This window comes from Erinaceus europaeus, chromosome 10, assembly GCF_950295315.1.
Source record: "Erinaceus europaeus chromosome 10, mEriEur2.1, whole genome shotgun sequence".
In the NCBI taxonomy this organism is placed as follows: domain Eukaryota; kingdom Metazoa; phylum Chordata; class Mammalia; order Eulipotyphla; family Erinaceidae; genus Erinaceus; species Erinaceus europaeus.
The window spans coordinates 28,989,568-29,011,811 of record NC_080171.1 but is presented as its reverse complement, the minus strand read 5'-3'; the positions used below and the strand labels follow the sequence as shown (position 1 = coordinate 29,011,811).

General features: G+C 51.1%; 1 protein-coding gene across 6 annotated transcripts in view; it reads left to right on the top strand.

Moving 5' to 3' along the window:
* The first annotated feature begins 137 nt into the window (after positions 1-137).
* Positions 138-22,244, top strand: part of EXD3 (exonuclease 3'-5' domain containing 3) — a 77,640-nt gene continuing 55,533 nt past the window's right edge. For 4 of the 6 annotated variants that reach the window (XM_060199451.1, XM_060199448.1, XM_060199449.1 and 1 more), the window contains exons 1-2: positions 139-291; positions 17,149-17,222. In XM_060199451.1, the coding sequence (XP_060055434.1) occupies positions 17,159-17,222 (64 nt within the window). In that variant the 5' untranslated portion in view covers positions 139-291; positions 17,149-17,158. Of the gene's footprint in view, positions 292-17,148; positions 17,223-22,244 lie in introns of all 6 variants that reach the window. The other 2 variants (XM_060199450.1, XM_060199452.1) reach the window with 2 other exon arrangements.

Here is a 22,244-nt window from a genome sequence, read left to right as displayed (position 1 = left end):
TATTTTCCTCTCCGCCCCTCCCAGGCTCTTCGTGACTCGGCCACGCCCCGTCCCGAGTGGGCCCCGCCCACACGCACCAGGCCCCGCCCGTATCCAGCTAAGCCGCCCCTTTACAACAGAACGTGATCACGCCCCCTTTGCTAGGCCCCCCTCCCCCGCAGGCAGACCAGACTTTTGCGCGCATGCGCTTCCGAGCTGTAGCCCACTGACCCCCCGCGTCTGATCGGGTTCGTCTGAGAAAAGCGTCCCGGGCCGCTGTTGACGCCGAGCCAAGGTTCCGGGAAGTCTCAGGTGAGCCGTCCACGGAGCGCCTTGACCCTCGCTGGCGGGGCTTCGAGTGTCCCGACCTACTGGCCTCTGTGAGCCCCTCTCCTCTCCTGGACTCCGGGCTGCCTCTCACCTCCCAAAGCCCTGCGCCCCAGTCGCTTCCGGGTTGGGTCACCTCACACCGCCGACCCCGCAGCCCGAGGTCGCCGACTTCCTCTAAAGCCCCCCCTCCCCGACCCCAGCCGCCCCGCCTGCTGTCCCACCCGGGGCCCACAGCCCCCTGCCCTCCCTGAGCCCCACTTGCCCACCGCCGCCTCCAGCCCTGTCTCCCCGCCTTCCCGGATACCCTCCCTTGTGACCTCGGATCGCAGGTGGGCAGGAGGGGCCCAGTCCAGTGGCCGAGCCCCCTCTCCCCGGTTGGTCCCCACCCCCCGGGGGCACCCGCGATGCTCGCGTCTCCAGGCGGCCTCCCGCCAGCTCCCCGATGAGCTGAAATGACCCCGCACACCGTCTGTGCAAGAGTCCTGCAGCGTTGACTCAATACCTCAGCTCCTTTGTCCTGTACTTTGAGAAACTGAGATGTAATTTACATAGACAATTCACTTTTTTTTAATCCCAATTTTTTTTTTTTTGGCAGAGCTTGGGCCTCAGATATGCACAATTTCACTGCTCCAGGCTGCTGCTTTTTTCTTTTTTCACTGGGGGGGGGGGGGGGATCGGGGAGAGAGAGAGACCGAGCACAGCACCAGAGCTTCCTCTACTGCCATAGCGCCTCCCATATGGTGTAGGGGTCAAACTGCGACCACACCATAGCAAGATGTATGCTCGACCTTGTGATCTCTATCTCCAGCCCCAGCATTCAATTAACTTATTTATTCATTTTATTTTTTAAAATATGTATTTATTTATGAGGGAGAGAGGACCAGAGCATCATTCTGGCAGGGCGATGCTGGGGATCAAACTTGCAACCTCATACTTAAATCTATCACTTTAGCCACTGTGCCACCTACCAGGACTCTCTTTGTTTTACTCCCAGCTGGGACCTCATGCATTTACTTTTACCACTGTCATCTCCCCCACTTTTGCCCCCAACCCCTACAATTTTTTTCCTACCTGGGCTTCGCTGGCACTTAATGCAAAAGTCCTAGCAGACTTTTATTTTTTTCTTCTCTTTTTACTAACAGGAAGGGAGAGACAGAGAGGGGATTGAGACCCTTACACTGCTCATGAAGCCCCCCTTTTTCATAATGTTCCCACGTAGTGCTGGAGGTTGATACCCAGGTCCTTGAGCATGGTAAGATGTTCACTCTGCCCACTGGCACTGTACTGTTTTTATTTATTTTTATTGACATATACATAGAAAGAGGGAGAACTGCTTCTGGTGCTATCTCTCAAGAGACAGCATGGCAAGGCATGCACCATGCTCTGGTGAGCTCTGATCCCTACTCTTTAAAAAACAAAACAAACAAACAAACAAACAAACAAAAACACCAGGGTTATTGCTGAGCTCTACACAATGAATTCATGCTCCTAACAGTCTTTTTTTTTTTTTTTTTTTTTTTTAGATAGGACAGAAAGAAAGGGAGATAGAGAGGCAGACACATACAGACCTGCTTCACTATTTGTGAAGCTTCCCTCCGGCAGGTGGGGAGTGGGTGTTTGAATCACTAATTCCAGCACATTCATCATTCACAGCATTCGCCCCTCCTCCCCGTCCAGGCCCTGGCATCTACTCTGTTTTCTATCTCTGCAGTTCTGGCTCTCCGGGACATTTCAGGTAGATGGGGTGGTGGTATGTGAGCTTTGTGTCTGGCTTTGTTCCCCCAGTGTTGTGCGTTTGAGATGCATCACACTGTGGTGAGTTAGGGTGTCACTCCTTATCAAGGCTGCGTTACATGCCATGGTTTTGTGGCTCTTTCCTTGGGCCACAGGCATGTGGGCAGTTCTCACTTCTCAGTTGACATCTGCTATGCTTTGTACACCATTTTCAGTTCTTGGCTGTTGGACTCTGGGCTTTTCTCCAGGCTGCTTCATTTTGCATTCCCACCTCATTCTCTCTCGGAGTCGTTCACTGCTCAGTGGTGGTTCTGAGTGTGGCCCTTCCCCCTCTGTGCTTCCAGGACACGACCATTACCTCTCCACACTCCTCACTGTGTTCAAGACCCCCCTGGGCTCATTGTTTATGTCATAGTACGGGTGCCCACTGTGGTCATTTCACCAACTTGCTATTTCCATGGTGAAAAAGATAGAGAATGCCACCCCTGTGCTGGCCCCTGTACATGAGGACTTACTCGCACCTCTCCTCCTAGTAGCCCAGAGCTGGAACCTGCCAAGTGTCCTTCAGGGCCATGTTCAAGTGACATGTGGTGCCCCTGGAAGTGCTGAGTGTGAACAGCTGTGGCCAGCAGGCTGCAGGCTCTGAAGTTCTGTTCTGTCCAGGGAGGTGACATTAGTAGTTGCCAGGGTCACTAGCAGGTTGGGGGAGGGGCTAGACGAGCAGCCATGTCTGAACTGAATCAGAGCCAACTTCCTGGTTTTCAAGGTGCACATTCACTCCCTTCCCTTTCTGTCCATCCTTCTTGCAATGAACCCGGGGTCTTGTGCATGCCACCACTAAGGAGTCTCTCTGGGTGGATTTCTTCATAATTTTTTATTAATTGGATAGATAGAAATTGAGAGGGAGATAGAGTGGGAGAGAGAAAGAGAGCCACCTACAGCATTTCTTCACTGCTCATGAAGCTTCCCCTCTGCAGGTGGGGACTGGGGGCTTGAACCTGGGTACATTCAACCAGGTACATTCAACCAGGTGTGCCACCACCCCTGCCCCCAATTTATATTATTATTTTAGAGAGGAGAGGGAGAGATACCACAGCACCATTATGTCATCCGTGTTGATGTTTTTTGCTGCTAGGAGCTTTGCTGGAACTTCAGGCCTGCAAGATTCCACCAATCCGACTCTCTCTCTCTTTTTTCAGAACCACAGTGCTGTCTCCCCAGCCCTTAAATAGCATCTTTCCTTTTTTTATTTTTCATTTATTTATTCTCTTTTGTTGCCCTTGTTTTATTATTGTTGTTGTTATTGATGTCGTTGTTGTTGGATAAGACAGAGAGAAATGAAGAGAGGAAGGGAAGACAGAGAGGGGGAGAGAAAGCCAGACACCTGCAGACCTGCTTCACTACCTGTGAAGCGACTCCCCTGCGGGTGGGGAGCCGGGGGCTCAAACCAGGATCCTTACGCCGGTCCTTGTCCTTTAGCGCCACCTGCGATTAACCTGCTGCTCTACTGTCTGACTCCCTGTCTCTTTTTCACAAGAACTCTTTTAAAAAAATATTTATTTATTCCCTTTTGTTGCCCTTGTTTTATTATTGTAGGTATTGTTATTGATGTTGCTGTTGCTAGATAGGACAGAGAGAAATGGAAAGAGAAGGGGAAGACAGAGGGGGGAGAGAAAGATAGACACCTGCAGACCTGCTTCACCACTTGTGAAGCGACTCCCCTGCAGGTGGGGAGCCGGGGGCTCGAACCGGGATTCTTATGCCAGTCCTTGCACTTTGTGCCACTTGTGCTTAACCCACTGTGCTACCGCCCGACTCCCTCTTTTTTTTTTCTCCCCAGACAGAAGGTGAGAGACAGAGAGGGCGATGAAGACACAGAGATAAGGAGAGACACCAAAGCACCACAGCACCTGGTAGAAAGTACATTATAGTGCTCAGAGAAGCAGGTTCAAGCCCCCGGCCCCACCTGTAGGGGGGAAGCTTCACAAGTGGTGAAGCAGTGCTGCATGCGTCTCTCTCCCTCTCTATCTTCCCTTTCCTTCTCTCTTGTTTTTTATTTTTAATTTTCTTTTATTATTGAATAGAGAGAGAGAGAAATTGAGGGGGGGAAGAAGAGATAGAAAAAAGACAAGATACATGCAGGCCTATTTCACCACTTGTGAAACTTTCCCCCTGCAAGTGGGGATCAGAGGCTTGAACTTGGGTACCTGCACACTATGATATGTGTGCTTAACCAGGTGCACCACTGCCTGGCCCTCTCCCCCTTATTTCTCAAATTCTTTCTGTATCTATTCCAAAATAAATAAATTCTATATACATATATATAAATCATTCATACATATCTATAAATATCTATATGAAATGGTAAGAGCAGCTTGTTCCTGACCTAATATATATATATATATATATATATAAATATATTTAGAATTTATTTATTTATTCATGAGAAAGATAGGAGGAGAGAGAAACCCAGACATCACTCTGGTACATGTGCTGCCAGGAATCAAACTCAGGACCTCATGGTTGAAAATCCAGTGATTTATCCACTGTGCCACCTCCTGAACCACAAGAAAGGATTTTCATGAGTACTGTTAGCTTCCTATCCAGTAGATGAAAATGCCAAGTTAATGACTTAAAAAAAAAAAAAGACTTACTTACTAATGAGTGACTAATGAGTGAGAGGAGGAAGAGGAGATAGAATGAGATAGGAGGAAGTAGAGAATCTCTCTGACTTGTGCAATATTGGGGCTCAATTTGGGACCTTATGCTTGATCCACTGCAGGACTGTTTTTCTGAGGCAAGAATGTGGCTCAGACAGGTCAACTTAACACTGTAATTCACTTCTAAAGGAGAGATGAGAGTGCCAGAGACAGTTCAGCATGCAGAGCACTTGCCTTCCACATGTGAGGTCCTAGATCAAGCCCTCGAACTGCTTGGAGCACCATGGTAGCACAGAGAGAAGCTCCATCAGTGGTAGAGCAGTGCTCTGGTGTCTCCTGTTTTTTTTGCTCTCCTTTTTCTCTAGCTCTCTCCCTCTTTCACCTCTCCCTTAAAAAATAAGGAGTAGGGAGTCAGGCAAGTAGCACAGTGGGTTAAGCACAGGTGGCACAAAGCGCAAGGACCAGCATAAGGATCCAGGTTCAAGCTCCTGGCTCCCCACCTGCAGGGGAGTCGCTTCACAAGCGGTGAAGCAGGTCTGCAGGTGTCTTTCTCTCCCCCTCTCTCCATTTTTCTCTGTCCTAGCCACCAACGACGATAACAACAACAATAATAACTACAACAATAAAATAACAAGGGCAAGAAAAGGGAATAAATAAATGAATATTTAAAAAAAAATAATAATGAGTAATTGGGAGTCGGGCGGTAGCTCAGTGGGTTAAGCGCACATGGCGCAAAGTGCAAGGGCCGGCGTAAGGATCCCTGTTCGAGCCCCTGGCTCCCCACCTGCAGGAGGTCGCTTCACAAGCGGTGAAGTAGGTTTGCAGGTGTCTTTCTCTCCTCCTGTCTTCCCCTCCTCTCTCATTTCTCTTTGTCCTATCTGACAACAATAACAACTACAACAAGGGCAACAAAATGGGAAAAATAGCCTCCAGGAGCAATGGATTCATAGTGCTGGCACCGAGCACCAGCAATAACCCTGGAGGCATAATAATAATAATAAGCAATGGGCAGGAGAGTCTGCTCAGCAGTGGTGTCATCCATGCGTGTGGCCCTGAGCCTTGAGTTCATTTCCTGATGCCACTTACAAAGTAAACAGTGGGGGCTGGGTGGTAGCGCAGTGGGTTAAGTGCACCTGGCACGAATCACACACTGGTATAAGGATCCTGGTTCAAGCCCCCGGCTCCCCACCTTCAGGGGGATTGCTTCATGGGTGGTGAAGCAGGTCTGCAGGTGTCTATCTTTCTTTTCCCCTCTCTGTCTTCCCCTCCTCTCTCAGTTTCTCTCTGTCCTATCCAACACCACCACCAACAACAGCAGTGGCAACAACTACAATAATTAACAACACGGGCAACAAAAATGGGAAAAAGTGGCCTCCAGGAGCAGTGGATTCATAGAGCAGGAACCGAGCCCAGCAGCAACCCTGGAGGCAAAAAAAAAAAAAACCAACCAAAAAGTAAACAGTGGGGGCTTGGAAGTTAACTCACCTGGTAGAGCCCACTGTTGACCATGTGTGAGGACTCAGGATTGATCCCCTAAGCCCCACGTGAGGGCACCAGTATGGGGAAGCTTTATGAGTGGTGAAGCCGTGTTGCGGTGTCTCTCCTCTCTGCTTCTGTCTCTCTCTCTCCTGCTCTCGCTCCTTATCTGACTTTCACCCTCTAACAATAAATAAATAAAATTAAATAAAATAAAAACTCTGCCAGGAGCAGTGGACTTGTGCAGGCATAGAACTGTGGCGGCTAAATAAATAACAAAAGAGCTCATTCTCCTGAGCTGCTTTTGGGGAAAGATGCCAATTACAGAGTAGGTCTGATATTTGAAAATAGATTTTAGATTCCTACAGGGGTATTGTTGGGAAAGGCTGGTTTGTTTGTTTGTTTCCCACCAGGGTTATTAGTGGCACTCTGTCTGCATGGTGACTCCACCATTCATAGAAACTTTTTTTTTTTTCTCTGCCACCAGGGTTATCACTGGGGCTCAGTGCCTGCATGACGAATCCACTGTTCTGGTATCCATTTTTTTCTTTTTCTTTTTTTCTTCATTTGATAGGACAGAGAGAAATTGAGAGAGGAGGGAGAGAGAGAAAGGAAGAAAGAGAGATACCTGTAGTACTTGCTTCAGCTGCAGGTGGGGAGCAGGGGCTTGAATCTGGGTACTTGTGCATGGTAAACGTCTGCACTTAACCAGGTGCACCACTGCCAGGCCTGTTTTTTTCTTTTTATACAACATCATGTCCCTCAGTGAATAAAAATAGCCCTAGATGTGACTTAGATGCTTGCTGTTGTGATGACTGTGGGTTCTTTCTGGATGGACCATGATGTGGGCTGTCTCCAGAAAACAGAGCTCCCCAGAGGGCTCCCTGCCAGGAACCCCCGCCCCAAATCCACTACAGGAGACTGTTCCCGGCTGTTAGAACCTGCCAGCCCAGGAGGCCTTCAAGGGCGTGATCCTGCCTTCGTCCTGCCAGCAGACAAAGTACAATGCCTGCACGTGGGGAAAAAGCTTGAGGCTGATCACTGAGACTTAGAGATGAAAGGAGAGTATAGACCAGGGGGGGTTTACTTCTCCCCTGCAGCAACCCTGGGGTGCCCCTTGCCCTATAAAGAGGGCCCTTTCCTCGCCGCTGATGCAGCTGAAAAGGAGAGCACATGCAACTGACCTCTTACTGCACAGGGACAAGGCAGTCGCATGGCTGGCCCATATCTGTACTCTGGGTCCATCCCCCATGGCCACTCCCAGGGTCAGGACTATCCCCACGCCGTGTGCCGCCATCCCCAGGAAAAGAGAACAAACACATGGGCTGGAAACATACTCACACCAACAGCTTGACCTCAAGACTGACAGTCCAATAGCAAAAGAACTGTCGGAAAGAGTGCCTGTCACACGACGGCCAGTGGCCAGGCGGATAACATTTATTAGAAACAGCTGGAATGTTCCCAAACCCCAGGCTTAAACGCCAGTCAGTCAAGAGCATCCAGAGAGCCAATAGCTCCTCTGTGAAGGAGAGGGCCACACGCAGCTCTGGGAGCTGGGGTAGGGTGCTGTTAATACTTCACAGTAATAACCTGTATACCTTTGCAAGAGAAACTCTAAGGAGCCTGGATTTAACCGAAGGTATTCATCAGGTGGGGAGGAAGCTATACTCCCCAGCTAGTAAGAAGTCAACTACAAAAAGGAAGGGGCCTGAAGATGGCTCACCAGGCCAAAGGCCCACTTTACCATGTAGAAGAACCTGGGTTTGAATGCCCTCCCCAAGTCCCCCACAAACCACATGGTAGAATTATGCACTGCACTAGAGAAACTTCATCAACAGTAAGTATTGCAGTGCCATGGTGCGTCTTCTTTCTGTCCCTCTCCCTCTCCCTCTCCCTCTCCCTCTCCTTCTCTGTCTCTGTCTGAAACTAAACAGAGTCTGCTGAAGTTGTGCAGGTGCAAAGCCCTATGCGGAAATAAATAGGTTTTATAGAAGAGGGCTCTAATAAAGAGAAAAGTTTAAAGAAACAATTCAAGGGAGTTGGGTGGTAGTGCAGCGGGTTAAGTGCACGTGGCGCAAAGCGCAAGGACCCCAGTTCAAGCCCCCGGCTCCCCACCTGCAGGGGAGTCCATTCACAGGCAGTGAAGCAGGTCTGCAGGTGTCTCTCTTTCTCTCCCCCCTCTATCTTCCCCTCCTCTCTCCCATTTCTCTGTCCTATCCAACAATGACGTCAATAACAACAACAATAACTACAACAATAAAACAACAAGGGCAACAAAAGGGAATAAGTACATATTTTTTAAAAGAAACAATTTAAAAGTGTAACAAAGGTAGTTATTTGAAAAGGCCAATGAAATAAACTTTTGTTTGTGCAATGCCAGAAAATAATCAGAGAATGATCTGAGGGCCTCACATCTGCAGTAGCACTGAGCACTCTCCCCGGCCCAGTCTTTCTACTCTAGATACTCGGAGAGGAAGAGACACCAAAGCACCACTCCACCATTCTGTGGAGCTGCCGTGGTGCCATCCATGGTGCTCCCATGTGATTCTGGGGATCAAACCTCAGGATTCACACACAGTAAGGCCTGTGTTTTACACACTAAATTATCTCCTGGCCCTGGAATAAAGTACTGACCAGACTGATGAAGGAAAACCAGAGTGAATGAAACAAAACCCACCATGAAAGAAAAGGGAGTACCACAAAGGTGAGTCTAGTTCCCAGTCACACAGTGATAGCTAGACAGTAAATACAACATCCTCCTGGAGAAAATGAATGACGTTCTAGCAACACAATGTGTCAAAGGGACCTAATGGGACACACAAAAGGACAATGGGTGGCCAGCAACCGACTACATCCCATCAGAGCAGGGCTGGTGCGGCTGCCTGCTTCCTAGATGTCCCACGTTTGTTTTCCTGAGTGCCGGGGCTGGGGTGTCAGGTGGCTACAGGAGATCACTGAGAAGTTAAAAATCCTGGGCCCCAGAAGCCAGACTTTCCACCTTCTGCACCCCATAATGACCCTGGGTCCATACTCCCAGAGGGATAAAAAATAGGAAAGCTACCAGGGGAGAGGATGGGATATGTAGTTCTGGTGGGGGGAATTGTGTGGAACTATACCCCTCTTTTCCTGTTGTCTTGTTGGTGTTTCCATTTTATAAATAAAAATTACAATAATTTGAAAAAAAAAAAAAAAAAAAAAAACCTATTGGGCCTGAGAGGCAGTTCTGGCTCTGGGCAGGGGACCTGGGAGCAACCTGTCACTGGTGTCCAGATTAGGAAGAAGTGGCCAGTTGACTCTATCCCCTTCCTAAAATTCAGAACCATCAGTGTGTTATAACAAACAGCCTCTGTTGAGGGCTTGGAGATGGCAAAACCCTGGGTTCAAACCCTGGCACTGCAGGGTAGCAGCACAGACCAAGGGAAGCTCCATGGATGGTGGAGCAGTGCCAGGATGTTTCTCCTTCTCTCTCCCTATTTTTTAAAAAATATTTATTTATTCCCTTTCATTACCCTTGTTGTTTTATTGTTGTAGTTATTATTGATGTCGTCGTTGTTGTTGGATAGGACAGAGAGAAATGGAGAGAGGGATGGGAAGACAGAGAGGAGGAGAGAAAGATAGACACCTGCAGACCTGCTTCACCGCCTGTGAAGCGACTCCCCTGCAGGTGGGGAGCCGGGGTTCGAACCGGGATCCTTATGCCGGTCCTTGCGCTTTGCGCCACCTGCGCTTAACCCGCTGCGCTACAGCCCGACTCCCTTGAGCCACTTTTTATCTGTTCATTTTTTACCATTTACAACAGCACGATGATCTATAATTATCTCAAAATACAAAGAAAAAAGCTACTATGTTGTTCTGTGATGTGTAGTTCAAATAAAGTGTCCCAATCTACATTACTTTAACAGTCTATACTAACATGATACTTAGACAGTAACCATTAATTAGCTGGGGAAATTTATTCTTTTTTTATATATATTTTTATTTTATTTATTCCCTTTTGTTGCCCTTGTTGTTTTATTGTTGTAGTTATTGTTGTTGTCGTCCTTGTTGGATAGGACAGAGAGAAATGGAGAGAGGAGGGGAAGACAGAGAGGAGGAGAGAAAGATAGACACCTGCAGACCTGCTTCACCGCCTGTGAAGCGACTCCCCTGCAGGTGGGGAGCCGGGGGCTCGAACCGGGATCCTTCAGCCGGTCCTTGTGCTTTGTGCGCTACCGCCCGACTCCCTCTCTCCCTATTTTCTGTCTGAAATGAAAAGAATGAGAAGAGGTAAAAAAAAAAAAAGCCTCTGTGGTTTTCTCCTCCCCCCACCCCCTGTGAATACAAAGCAGACTGATACTCAAAATGTGATTTAGAAAATAGAAAGCATGGGGGCCAGGTGCTAGTGCACCAGGTTAAGCACACACCGTACAGTGTGCAAGGACTGAGGTTCAAGCCCCTGGTTTCCACCTGCAGGGGCAAGCTTCACAAGTAGTGAAACAGTGCTGCAGATGTCTGTCTCTCTCTCTCTCTCTCTCTCTATATATATATATATATATATATATATATATATATTCCCTTTTGTTGCCTTTTTAAAAATTTTTTATTATTATTATTATTTTTAACCAGAGCACTGTTCAACTCTGGCTTATGGTGGTGCGGGGGATTGAACCTGGGACTTCGGAGCCTCAGGCATGAGAGTCTGTTTGCATAACCACTATGCTATCTACTCTCTGCCCGCCTTTGTTGTTTTTTTATTGCTGTTGCAGTTATTGTTGTTATTGATGTTGTTATTGGATAGGACAGAGAAATGGAGAGAGGAGGGGAAGACAGAGAGGGAGAGAGAAAGATAGACACCTGCAGACCTGCTTTACTGCCTGTGAAGCAAACCCCCTGCAGGTGGGGAGGTGGGGGCTCAAACCAGGAGGTGGGGAGCTTGAACCAGGATCTTTACGTCGGTCTTTGCACTTGCACCATGTGCTCCCCTAGGAAGCCCTCTTTGCTTTTTTTTTTTTAAGTCCATGTTCTTTTGTTTTTAATTATATTTAATTATTCTCTCTTGTCGCCATTGTTTTATTGTTGTAGTTATTGTTGTTGTTGATGTCGTTGTTGGATAGGACAGAGAGATGGAGAGAGGAGGGGAAAACTGAGAGGAGGAGAGAAAGATAGACACCTGCAGACCTGCTTCATTGCTTGTGAAACAAACCCCCTGTAGGTGGGGAGCTGGGGGCTCGAACCGGGATCCTTACACTGGTCCTTCTGCTTTGTGCCACCTGCACTTAACCCGCTGCACTACCGCCCCATTCCCTTAACTGTTATTTTTAATTATCTTTAGTTAGTCATTGGATAGAGACAGAAATCAAGAGGGGAGGGGTAGCAGAGAGGGAGAGAGAGAGAGAGAGAGAGAGAGAGAGAGACCTGCAACACTGTTTCACCACTTGCAAAGCTTTCCTCCTGCAGGTGTGGAGCTGGGGGCTCAAACCTGGGTCGTTGCGCACTGCAACATGTGCGCTCAACCAGGTGCGCCACCGCCTGGCCCCTGGGAGCCCTCTTTGTGATGTGGCAGAAAGCACAAAGCAGCCAGTTCTCTCACACAGGCTGGAGACCCTTCGTCATCACGCAGCTGGAAGACAGCTGAGCACCGGACACAAACCGCCTGAGCTCTCTTCCTACTCTGGTGCGGCGTCAGGAAGCAAGTTGGGGGTCTCTTGCATGACACTGCCAAGTGACTTCCCAGCACAGTTTTTAACAATGTGTTCTGGGCCACACGGTGGCACACCCAGCTAAGCACACATAGTACTAAACGCGAGTGTCTGGGTTCAAGTCCTTGGCTCCCCACCTGCAGGGGAGACACTTCACAAGTGGTGAAACAGGTCTACAGGTCTCTCTCTCTCTCTCTCTCTCTCTCCAATCCCCCCATCCCTCTCACTTTCTCTCTGTCCTATCCAATAATAATATAATAAATAATGCAAAATAGCCTCCAAGAGTGGTGGATGTGTAGTGCCAGCACCAGCCCCAGTGATAACGCTAGAGACAAAAAAGAGTGTTCTGTATGCTTAGAGAGGGGGTGGGAGAGGAATGGAGAGGCACAGGGAGAGGAAACACCGCAGCACTCCTCCACCATCTGGCCTTGCCTGTGGCTTTCCTGTCTGTGGTGCCCCACGTGATGCCAGGGATCCTACCCAAAGCCTCACACATAGTAATGTGTGCTTTGCACCCATGACGCTATCTCTTGGTCCCTCCTCTGCCTTTCAGAGACGTCACTGGCCTCGGTTGCTGTGGATGGAAGTTGAGACAGGCCTGGGCAGCCACCCACAAGGCCGGCTGTCCTGCCTGGCTACAGACATGCTCCCACACTCTCAGCCAAAGACAGTTTGCACTCTAGGCAGATGTTTCTATTTAAAATGAGGTCAATTAGGAAGAACACTTGGAGGGGCTCTGGCCTGGCCCTCGGCAGCTGGCCCCATGGCCTCTTGCTCTGTAGGGCACTCCCGGGGTTGGGCGTGGGGATGGGGCTGAGTCTGAGTCTGGGAGTGGAGTCTTCTGGTCTTAGGCCTTCCTCATGGGGTGGGGGGCTTAGGAGAAAAGGTGACCCCACCAAGGGAGGTGGAGAGATCCCAGATGTCCTAGAACTAATTGGACCAGGATAAACCAGAGTGGGAAGGAGGCCCCAGATGGTTGGTGCTGAACTGTGCAAAAACTGGACAGAGCCTGTGGGGGACCTGTCCTGGAGGTCAGGGGCAGGGTGTCAAAAGGCCCAGAGCCTGCTGCTCAAAAGGGGTGGGGAGAGGCAGCTTTTTATGCACTGGATGTACCCCAAGTGGCATTCCTGCCCCCCTTCCCTGGCCAGCCTGTGCAGTGGGATGGGCTTGGGTAATGAGGGTGATCAGGAGGTCAGAGGTCACTGCTCACTTCCTCAGGCCTTGCTGAAAGCCCTACCCTACAGGGAGGCAGGGTTGGGGGTGAAGGAACTCAGCCCAGAGGAGGAAGCAGGAGGCCCAGTCTGACCTGGGATTCTCCCTGGAGCTGGTGGGGATGCTGGGGAGCTCAGCCAACCATGGGCCTGTCAAGTGATCCTTCCTAGTGCCCCCCACAAAGCCCAGGAAAAGTTTGCAGTCAAGAGACAGACGTGGAGGGGGACACAGGGAGCCCATCAGAGGCTGTGACTGGGTAGCTTCACTGCAGAGTGGCCTAAGGGACAAGATGTCTCCTCCGCTACATCAGGACAGACCAACAGACAGACAGAGAGCCTGGCCTGCTCCAAGGTGCAACCTGTGGACAGTCACCAGTCCAAGGGCCAGTCTACTGGAGCAGCACCCACATCCACCAGCAGAGGGCTCCAGAGAGTCAGCCGCTAACCTCGCCTTGTGTGGCAGCCTGGTGGCTGTGCTGTCCCTTGGGTCTCAGGGGGCGGCTGTCCTGGCCTGGTGGCCGTGAGACCAGCCTTTGTGGGTGTTCGCTGGTGAGCGGGGAGCCCTGCTCCTGGGAGAACTGTGGCCCATGACCTCGCTCTATGCCCTGGACCTCCGGAGCATGTCCCCAGCAGGCCCCATAGGGCCCCAAGAGGGGTGCAGTGGAGAGCAAGGAAGGCATGTGGCAGGGGCAGGCTGGGGCTGGGACTGAGGCCTCTGCCGGGGTGGGAGTGGGAGGCGGGTGTGGGGGGCAGGGGGAGCAGTCAACTTACTCCGCTCACAAGCCAGCCTGCAGTGAAGCCTGACTCAGGCCATGGTTGAGACACACTAACAGCTTTTGTGATACAAGAGAAATGGTGGGCTCCTTCCTACCAAGAGCTCCTGTCTTGGCATTACTTAGGCTTAGTGTTCCGGGTTGACTTGGTTGGGGGTGGCTCTGTGTAGCCTACATCTATGTAGAAGCCTTTCACAGGCCCAGGCCTACGGGTGGGTTACGGGGGGGGGGGGGGGCAGGTGCAAGGGTGCCCAGTGCATTCCCCGAGGGTCCTCAGAGGGACTTCCAGAGCTTCTGGAACGAATGACCTGCCCTTGGCACCAGGGAGGGGGCGGCGGTCCCGCAGGACCATGCATGCTGAGGTGAGATGAAGGAATGGTTGGGTGAGCACGCTCAGCACCCTGTATGGTTGGGGTGTGTCCCCCTTCCAGTTCCCGTATTGCAGGAGTAAACTGTGGGGACCACAGAAAGTGATTACAGATAGAGATGGGGTGCTGGGATAGATGAGTTGCTGGGGTCCCACTGGGTCCTCATGAGGAAAGGACATGGGGGTGCAGTGGGCAGCTGAGAATGAGGATATGGGGCAAGAAATAACACACAGGCCCAGGGGAGAGGTCGTGGAGCAGCGGCCCTGCCCTGGGCCTTGGCCATGTCTGCAGCTACACTGCTTTGTCTTGTCTGCCCTCAAGAAGCCATTACCCCCACCCACCCCCACTTGTGGATGCCACAGGGACCCCATATCCACTCCCCCTGCACTTTCATGAGAAAGCCTCTCTGAGCTGTCCAGGAAAGGGGCTTGGGGGCTCTGGGGCAAGTGACATGAGATGCCAAAGTTGTGCCAGCCCTAGAGAAGCTGTGAACTATGACTGATTGACCAACAGACAACTATATGCTGGGGAACCAAAAACCTCAGGCTGGGGTGACTCACCCCCCCCCCAGTCTGTTAGAATGACCTGTGGAGGGGCCAGGAGATAGCTCACCTGCTAGAGTGTGTGCTTTACCATGAGTATGGACCCAGGTTCCAGTCCCTGGCGCCTCGGGAAGGCATCACAAGTGGAGGAGCAGTGCTGTAGTCTCTCTCCTTTCTGTGTCTGTCTCTTCCTCTTTGTCTCTCCTCTATGTGTGTGTGTGTGTGTGGGGGGGTCCATCAGCAGTGATGGAATCACAGAGTCTGAAGTCCCAGTGACAGTATGCAGAACAGGTTTTTAATTTAACAATGATCCAAGAGCATGACAAGGTGAAGGTACCTGAGGGCCCAGCGGTGGATGATGGAAAGCAGGTACACAGGCAGCCCAGGAGAGCCCAGGGTTAGTTAGACACAGGGTCTGGAGGCCAGAGAGCATGCTCCTGACATGTGCTGGTGTACACACCTGGTGGCCCTTCATTGCCACACGACCCAGTGCTTATCCTTCAGTGTAACCCCACCCCCTGAGATTGTACAGGCTGAGAGAGCCCATCTACCAATGTGCAGGACTGAAGTCTGAGACACTGGGGTGGGGAGGAAGCACCTCAGGGCAAGAGAGAAGGCTGGATTATATGGGCATGTAGAGAGCAGAAACGAATAAGCCAATGAAAGTGAAGGAAGGGTTGAAAAAAAAATCTCAGGAAACTTCTGCATAGCAGAGAAGAAGGGTGAGAAAAGGACCTTTGGGGAGGTGGCATAGTGCATAGAGTGTCCGACTAGTTTGATCCCCAGCATTGCATATGGCAGGGTAATGCTGTGGTTCTGTCTCTCTTGTAAACAAGTAAACATACAAACTATTCGTTTGTTTATTGCCACCAGGGGTATCACTGGGGCTCAGTGGCTTGGTGCCTGCACAAGGACTCCACCACTCCTGACAGCCATTTTCTTTCCATTATTATTATTTTTTAGTAAAGGTGAGAGACAAGAGAAAAGGATAGACACCTGCAGCTCTGCTCCACTGTTTCTGAAGCTTCCCTCTGTGTGCTCAACCAGCTGTTCCACCTCCTGGCCCATATGAATAAATCTTTAAGAAAAAGAAGATGGGGGAGATGGGTGGTAGTGCAGTGGGTTAAGTGCAGGTGGCACAAAGCGCAAGGACCGGCATAAGGATCACGGTTCGAACCCCCAGCTCCCCACCTGCAGGGAAGTCATTTCACAGACGGTGAAGCAGGTCTGCAGGTGTCTAGCTTTCTCCCTCTCTGTCATCACCTCCTCTCTCCATTTCTCTCTGCCTTATTCAACAATGACGACATTAATAACAACAACAATAATAACTACAACAATAAAAAAGCAAGGGCAACAAAAGGGAATAAACATTTTTTAAAAATTAATAAAATGTAGAGAAAAGAAAGGAAGAAGAGGAAAAAGATGACCTTCTTCCCAGGAAGTCTGGCCTGGCTTTCCTCCAGGGGCTGCCCCTGCAAGGGCCCCTGTTTTGAGATTGGGGGGCAGGGCCACAGCACAGGACCTGGAGCTGATGTGAATTTCTGGAGCTGAATGGTGGAGGCCAGCTGGGCTCCCATGCCTCTGCCCTGTAGGGCTGCTGGAGTGCCACTCTGGACCCCTGGCAGCAACTCCCACCTCCCTCCCCTGCACCCTGGCCCACAGAGGGGGCGGCCCTGTTGGGAGCCAGCCTCACCCATGCAGCCCAACACCATCCTGTTGCAGCTGTCAGAGGTTGAGTGGGGCGAGTTGCACAGTCGTGAGGGTTCTGAGGGCTTTTGTCACTGGAGGAGGTGAGTACTCTGTCCATGCATGGACCCACCTCCTCCAGTGACACAAGTAACACAGTGCTTACCTCCTCTGGGGTGCCTAGAAACTGGGGCAGCCCAGGAGTATGTTGTTCAGGAATGAATAAGAAATCAGGTGTAGGGAGCCGGGCGGTAGTGTAGCGGGTTAAGCACAGGTGGTGCAAAGCACAAGGACCAGTGTAAGAATCCCGGCTTGAGCCCCCGGCTCCCCACCTGCAGGGGAGTCGCTTCACAGGCGGTGAAGCAGGTCTGCAGGTGTCTTTCTCCCCCCCCTCTGTCTTCCCCTCCTCTCTCCATTTCTCTCTGTCCTATCCAACCACGACAACAATAAAACAACAAAGCCAACGAAAGAGAATAAATAAATATTAAAAAGAAAAAGAAATCAGGTGCCCCTGGCAGGATGTGGAACTGACATGCTCACTTACACATGTTCAAGGGCACTTGCTGGGCAGTGGGGCTGGTATGGCCCCGTGACTCAGAGCTGGGTCTTCATAGCAGGGCCACCTGGGGTCCCATGACCCCCTACATGTAACACAGATTGACCTAGATCCACCTTTCCTGGGTCATAGCCTGACTTCCCTTCTTCCTCCAGCACCTCAAAGATGGACTCACAGGATGCCAGTGGTCAGTCTGCTGCTGGAGAGCCTGCTGCTGACCGCACTGCTGGTGAGTGCTAATGGGAAGGGACTCTGTACCCCCACAGTCCTCTGTACAATTGGGGCTGCATTTGGCAAGACTACGTGTGGGGCATGTGGATGTGTGTATGTGGGGGTGTCCAGGGTTCATGTGGGGTTGTGTATAGGTGTGAGGGGTGTGAGTGCATTATGGAGGTGGTTATCTGCATATATAGTCTTGAAGGTGGTTATCTGCATATATAGTCTTGAAGCCTGCCTTCAGCAAGCCTTGGGGACAGGGATCAAGGAACTGGGGGGCAGAGACTCAGGAGCAGCCCTCCAGCTTTCCCAGCCTCACCCTTTGCCCAGGGGAGCAGACAATGGCCGGTTTATCCTGAGCACTCAGGGTGGAAGTCCTCATTTCATTTGACTTCATCTGCCTGGACTTGGAGCACAAACAGCCTCCACACACCCCCATAATGGTGTAGCCCCAGAATCTGTCTCCTCTAAGAAACACACCCCCCCACACACACACACACACACAGGGCCATCTGTGTGGTCCTGATCCACCAGTAGCCCCCTCCTCTATTTATCCGGGTTGCTGTCAGCCTGCCTTTCCCAGCTTAGGCTTTGTCTTGGTGTTTCCCCAACATGTTGCTCCCTAGGGAGCCCCAGCCCTACACAGGGGAGAGGGGTCTGTGGAATTGGGGTCTCTGTTGCATCTTTGCATGTTGGATGATTTGTGGATGCTCTGGCTATGCTTCATAGGGAAGCCTACATAGGCACTGAGGCCAGTTCCCTCAGAATGGGACACCCCTTCCCTGCTGGTCCCTAGCATCTTGGTGGAGGGGGCATCCTGAGGAGGAACAGGAGCAGATAGGGTGCCCCCAGCCAGTGAGCGAATGCTGCCCCTTCCTTATGTGGGAAAGCCCAGAGTCTCTGCCACTCCAGCGGGTCACCCCTGCCAAGCCTGGAATCCCGGTGTAATGTGGACTCAGTCAAGCATCAGCCCTGGCACATGCTATGTGGGCCAGACATCCTGCTTCCTCAGGAAGCTGGTGTGACCATCTCTCCCTTCTGCAGCGCTATGGCTCCGGCTCAGGGTCACTGGTAGTCCATGGGCCAGGTCACCCACTATGCTGTGACTCCTGCTCAGACACAACCACTGCCTGGCTTCTTGGGGTGCCCACAGGGCTGGCCTTGGGGGGGGTCACCTGAGCAGTATCTCTGCTCCACTAGGGTATAGCACCCCAATGCCTCCATCTCCTTTGCTGGCTTTGCTGTAGAATGGTGCCACCTGCTAGTCTGTGGCCTTTGGAACTCTGACCCTGAGCCCAGCATGGTGGGGACATCACTCTAGAAAACTGAGGGGTATCCACTAGGCCACCCAGCGTGTCCTGCTTTGGTAGCAAGGAGTAATGGGAGCGAGGGAGCCACTGAACCACAGCTGCCTCCTCCTGACAGCCTCCTCCCCCCGCCCCCACTCCCAGCAAGATGACACATTCTCTCCAGCTGCTGCATCACAGTACTGGTGGCTGTCCCCCCCTGAAAGCATGCCCTCTGTAACTGGGGGAGCCCAAGAGTGGCTGGGCACTCAAGAATTCTGGCAGAGGGTCAAGGGAAGGACTGAGGCTGGGAAGTCAGTTCTGGGCTCTGACTCAGGGAGTGGGGGTGGCTACTAAGGAGAGGGCCACTCTCAGGCCAGTGACGTGCCCTCTCTGCATGCCCAGGTCTGAGGAAGCCGTAGTCACTGGCTTGTAGGTATAAGTGCCCTGGGGCATGCACTGCGACGCAGGCGCAGCTGAGTTTCTTTTGAGCTAGGAGATGTGAGCCCAGCTTCACTACCTTTCTAGAAGGCCAGCAGACACCCCAACCATGCCTGGGGACCACGTGCGGAAACCCATATGGGTCTCTTACTACATTCTCCCTCCTTTTATTTTTTGTTATTTATTTACCTGAAGGGGAGGGAGATCACGGCACTGAAACTCCCTGCAGTTCGATGAGGGCCAGGCTCAAGCCTGGCACGTGACAAAGCAGCACACTATCCAAGTGAGCTCTCTCATCAGCTCTCCCTCTCTTTGAAAGACTAACGCATTTATTAGCAAGAGAGAGGGAGGGTGGTAACTGGGGCATCACTCTAGCACATGCAGTGCCAGGGATTGCAGTGATTTGGGACTCCCCCCCCCACCAGGTTATCACTGGGACTCAGTGCCTGCATGATGAATCCAGTGCTCCTGACAACTATTTTTTCATTTAAAAAAAAAATTATGGTAGAGACAGAGAGAAATAGGGTGAGACAGGAAAAGAGAGAGGAAGAAAGAAAGACATCTGCAGTCTGTTCCACTGTGCCACTCAGCTTCCCCCCAGCAGGTGGGGATGGGGGGCTCAAACCTGGGTCCTCAAGCACGGTACCTTGCTCATACTTTTAAGTCCAAGCCTCTAACCACTGTACCACCTCCTAGGTCCCTCTCTTACCACTTTCTCTCTGCTCCCCTTCACTGTTTAGGTGTTCAAATACCAACATCAGAGTTAGTGACTGTGGGTGAGGGTGTTTTAGCGTCTGGTTGGACTGAACCCCTTTGTGGCTCCTTCTTGGTTTCCTTCATCTGTGGCTGGAGCCTCTGGGCATGGCAGTACAGGAGCTCTTGCTCTTGCCCAGGCTTCCTCACACTTGGACTTGGGGACCCATTGCTTTAAGACTGCACTATTGGGGGGTGGAGGGTAGGCCCTGGGCTTCATCAGGATAGGCCTCAGCGGCTGCTGCCAATAAACACAAGTGGCTCATTTCTGAGTCCCTGAGAGTGAGGTCCCTTCATGGGGAGACATGCCGTGGGCCCCCTCTCCACCTCCCTTACCTCCTTACATTCCTCTCCTCAAAACCAGCAAACATATAACAAATGGCTGGTTCGGGTGAGTCTGCACACGGCTGTGAACCCCAAGCTCTGACTGAAGGCAGGTTTGCCCTGCCATTTGCTCATTTGTCCCTGGGTACATTTACTTTTTTATTATTTATTTATGTTTGGCCACCAGGGCTTTGCTGGGGCTTCCTGCTTGTGTGATTCCACTGCTCCAAGTGGACTCTCCCTGCTTCCCCAACCCACTGCCCCAGACAGAGAGAGGAGAGATGCCACAGCACTACATCTCTTGTGAAGGTTCCCCTTTGTGAATGGCCCAGGACTCTAGCCTCCCAGCCTCCTTTTTTGTTGTCTTTTATTTTAACAGAACTTGAACATTTCATGTTACTTTTTCCCCCCCCTGAGTGGGCTTTAGGCTTGCAAGATTCCACTGCTCTTGGCAGACTCTTTTGTTTATTTTATTTTACTAGATAGAGGGTGACAGACAGAGAGGGAGAGATAGGAGATACTATACAGAACCGCTCCACTGCTTGTGAAGCTTCTCCTTTGTATGTGCGCTCACGATGGCTGGGACTTGAACCCAGATCCCTGAGCATGGTAAACTGTATCCTCTGGGATCAGGTGGCAGCACATCTGGTAGAGTGCACATTATTGTGCGAAAGGATCTGGGTTGAAGCCCCCAGCCCTCACCTTTGGGGCCTGGGGCTGGGGAGGGGATCTTCACAAGTGGGTGAAGCAGGTGTCTCTCTTTCCCCATCCCCTCTCAACTTCTCTCTGTTCTATCAAATAAATAAATCTTTGAAAAAGTAAAATGAAATGTATTCTCCATTGGATAGGCTGTCTCCTGACCATCTCCCTACTTCCCTGCCATTTCTCTCCCCGCCCCCCAGCACTGGTTAGCTCTGGCTTATGTCAGTGTAGAGAACTGGGACTGATAGCCTCAGGGATGAAAGTCTTGCATAACCACTGTGCTGTCTCCCTCCCCATCCTCTCCATTACTTTTGAAAGTTAGGCATGCCGCCCTCAACATCCCATTGTTAGTAAGATCTTTTTGCCCAGTGGATAGTCTCACATGTTTCCATTTTCTGTGTCCCCTGGGGTACAGTACATGCTGAACTTGATCATGCGTGCTTGCCCTTCTGCTGTGTATCCCCTCTGCCCCCACCTCCCGTGCTGTGGTACCTGCTGCCTGGGCTCTTGTGCTTCTCATGACCTGGCCCAGCTTTGAGGCCCAGGATTTTCTGTATGGAGCCAGGAGCAGTTTCTGAGCACTGGGGTTTGGATTTGGGAACTGGAGGAAACGCATGTCTCCTACTGAGTCCGCTCATACTATCCTAGTCCAGGGACTCAAGTAGACTGGACAGAGTGGCACTGCCTGTGCTCAGGTGCCAGGCATGTGCAGGCAGCTTTGCTCAGCTGGAGGCCAGCAGCTCCTGAGAGCGGGCAGGTTCAGGCCAGCCTCTCCTGGGGTCGATGGAGGTGGATGCTTTGAGGACCACAGACAGACAGACAGACTCCACCCGCAGAGTCTCTGATTTAGTCAGCCTGCTCTACCTGTTTGTTGTCACCTCCTGCTGGTACCAAGCTGTAGTACCGCACAGGCCTCCTAGATACAGACATAGCCCCAGGTGAGGGTGTCTGTCCCCCACCAGTGAGTTTGTCCCCAACGTAAGACCATGCCCCCAGTTGAGGCTGACCCCCAGGAGGGTTCAGTGGGAACAGGTGTGGAGGTAGAGCAGGTGTTCAGTAGCCAGGTGTTCAACAGCCCAGAACAATCAGTTTATGAAATTTTATTTCCCCAAGTCTATTGATATCTTTTTTTTTTTTACAAATTATCTTTATTTATTGGGTAGAGACAGCCAGAAATTAAGAATAGAGGGGAGATAAACAGATCCAAAAAGGATGAAAGAGGACCTAGTGGGGGTTGTATTGTTACATGGAAAACTGGGAAATGTTATGCATGTGCAAATTATTGTATTTTACTGTTGAAACATTAATTCTCCAATAAAGAAATTTAAAAAAAAGAGGGAGAGATGCTTTCCCCCTGCGGGCCAGGACTGGGGGCTTGAACCTGGGTCCTTGCACATTGTAATTTGACAGACAGGGTGGGGACAGGGACATAGACGGGGGGCAGCGGTGAGAACAGGAACAGAGACCAGAGGGTGGGGTAGGGAAGAGACCAGGGGGTGAGAGCAAGAGCAGAGACCAGGGGGAGAGGG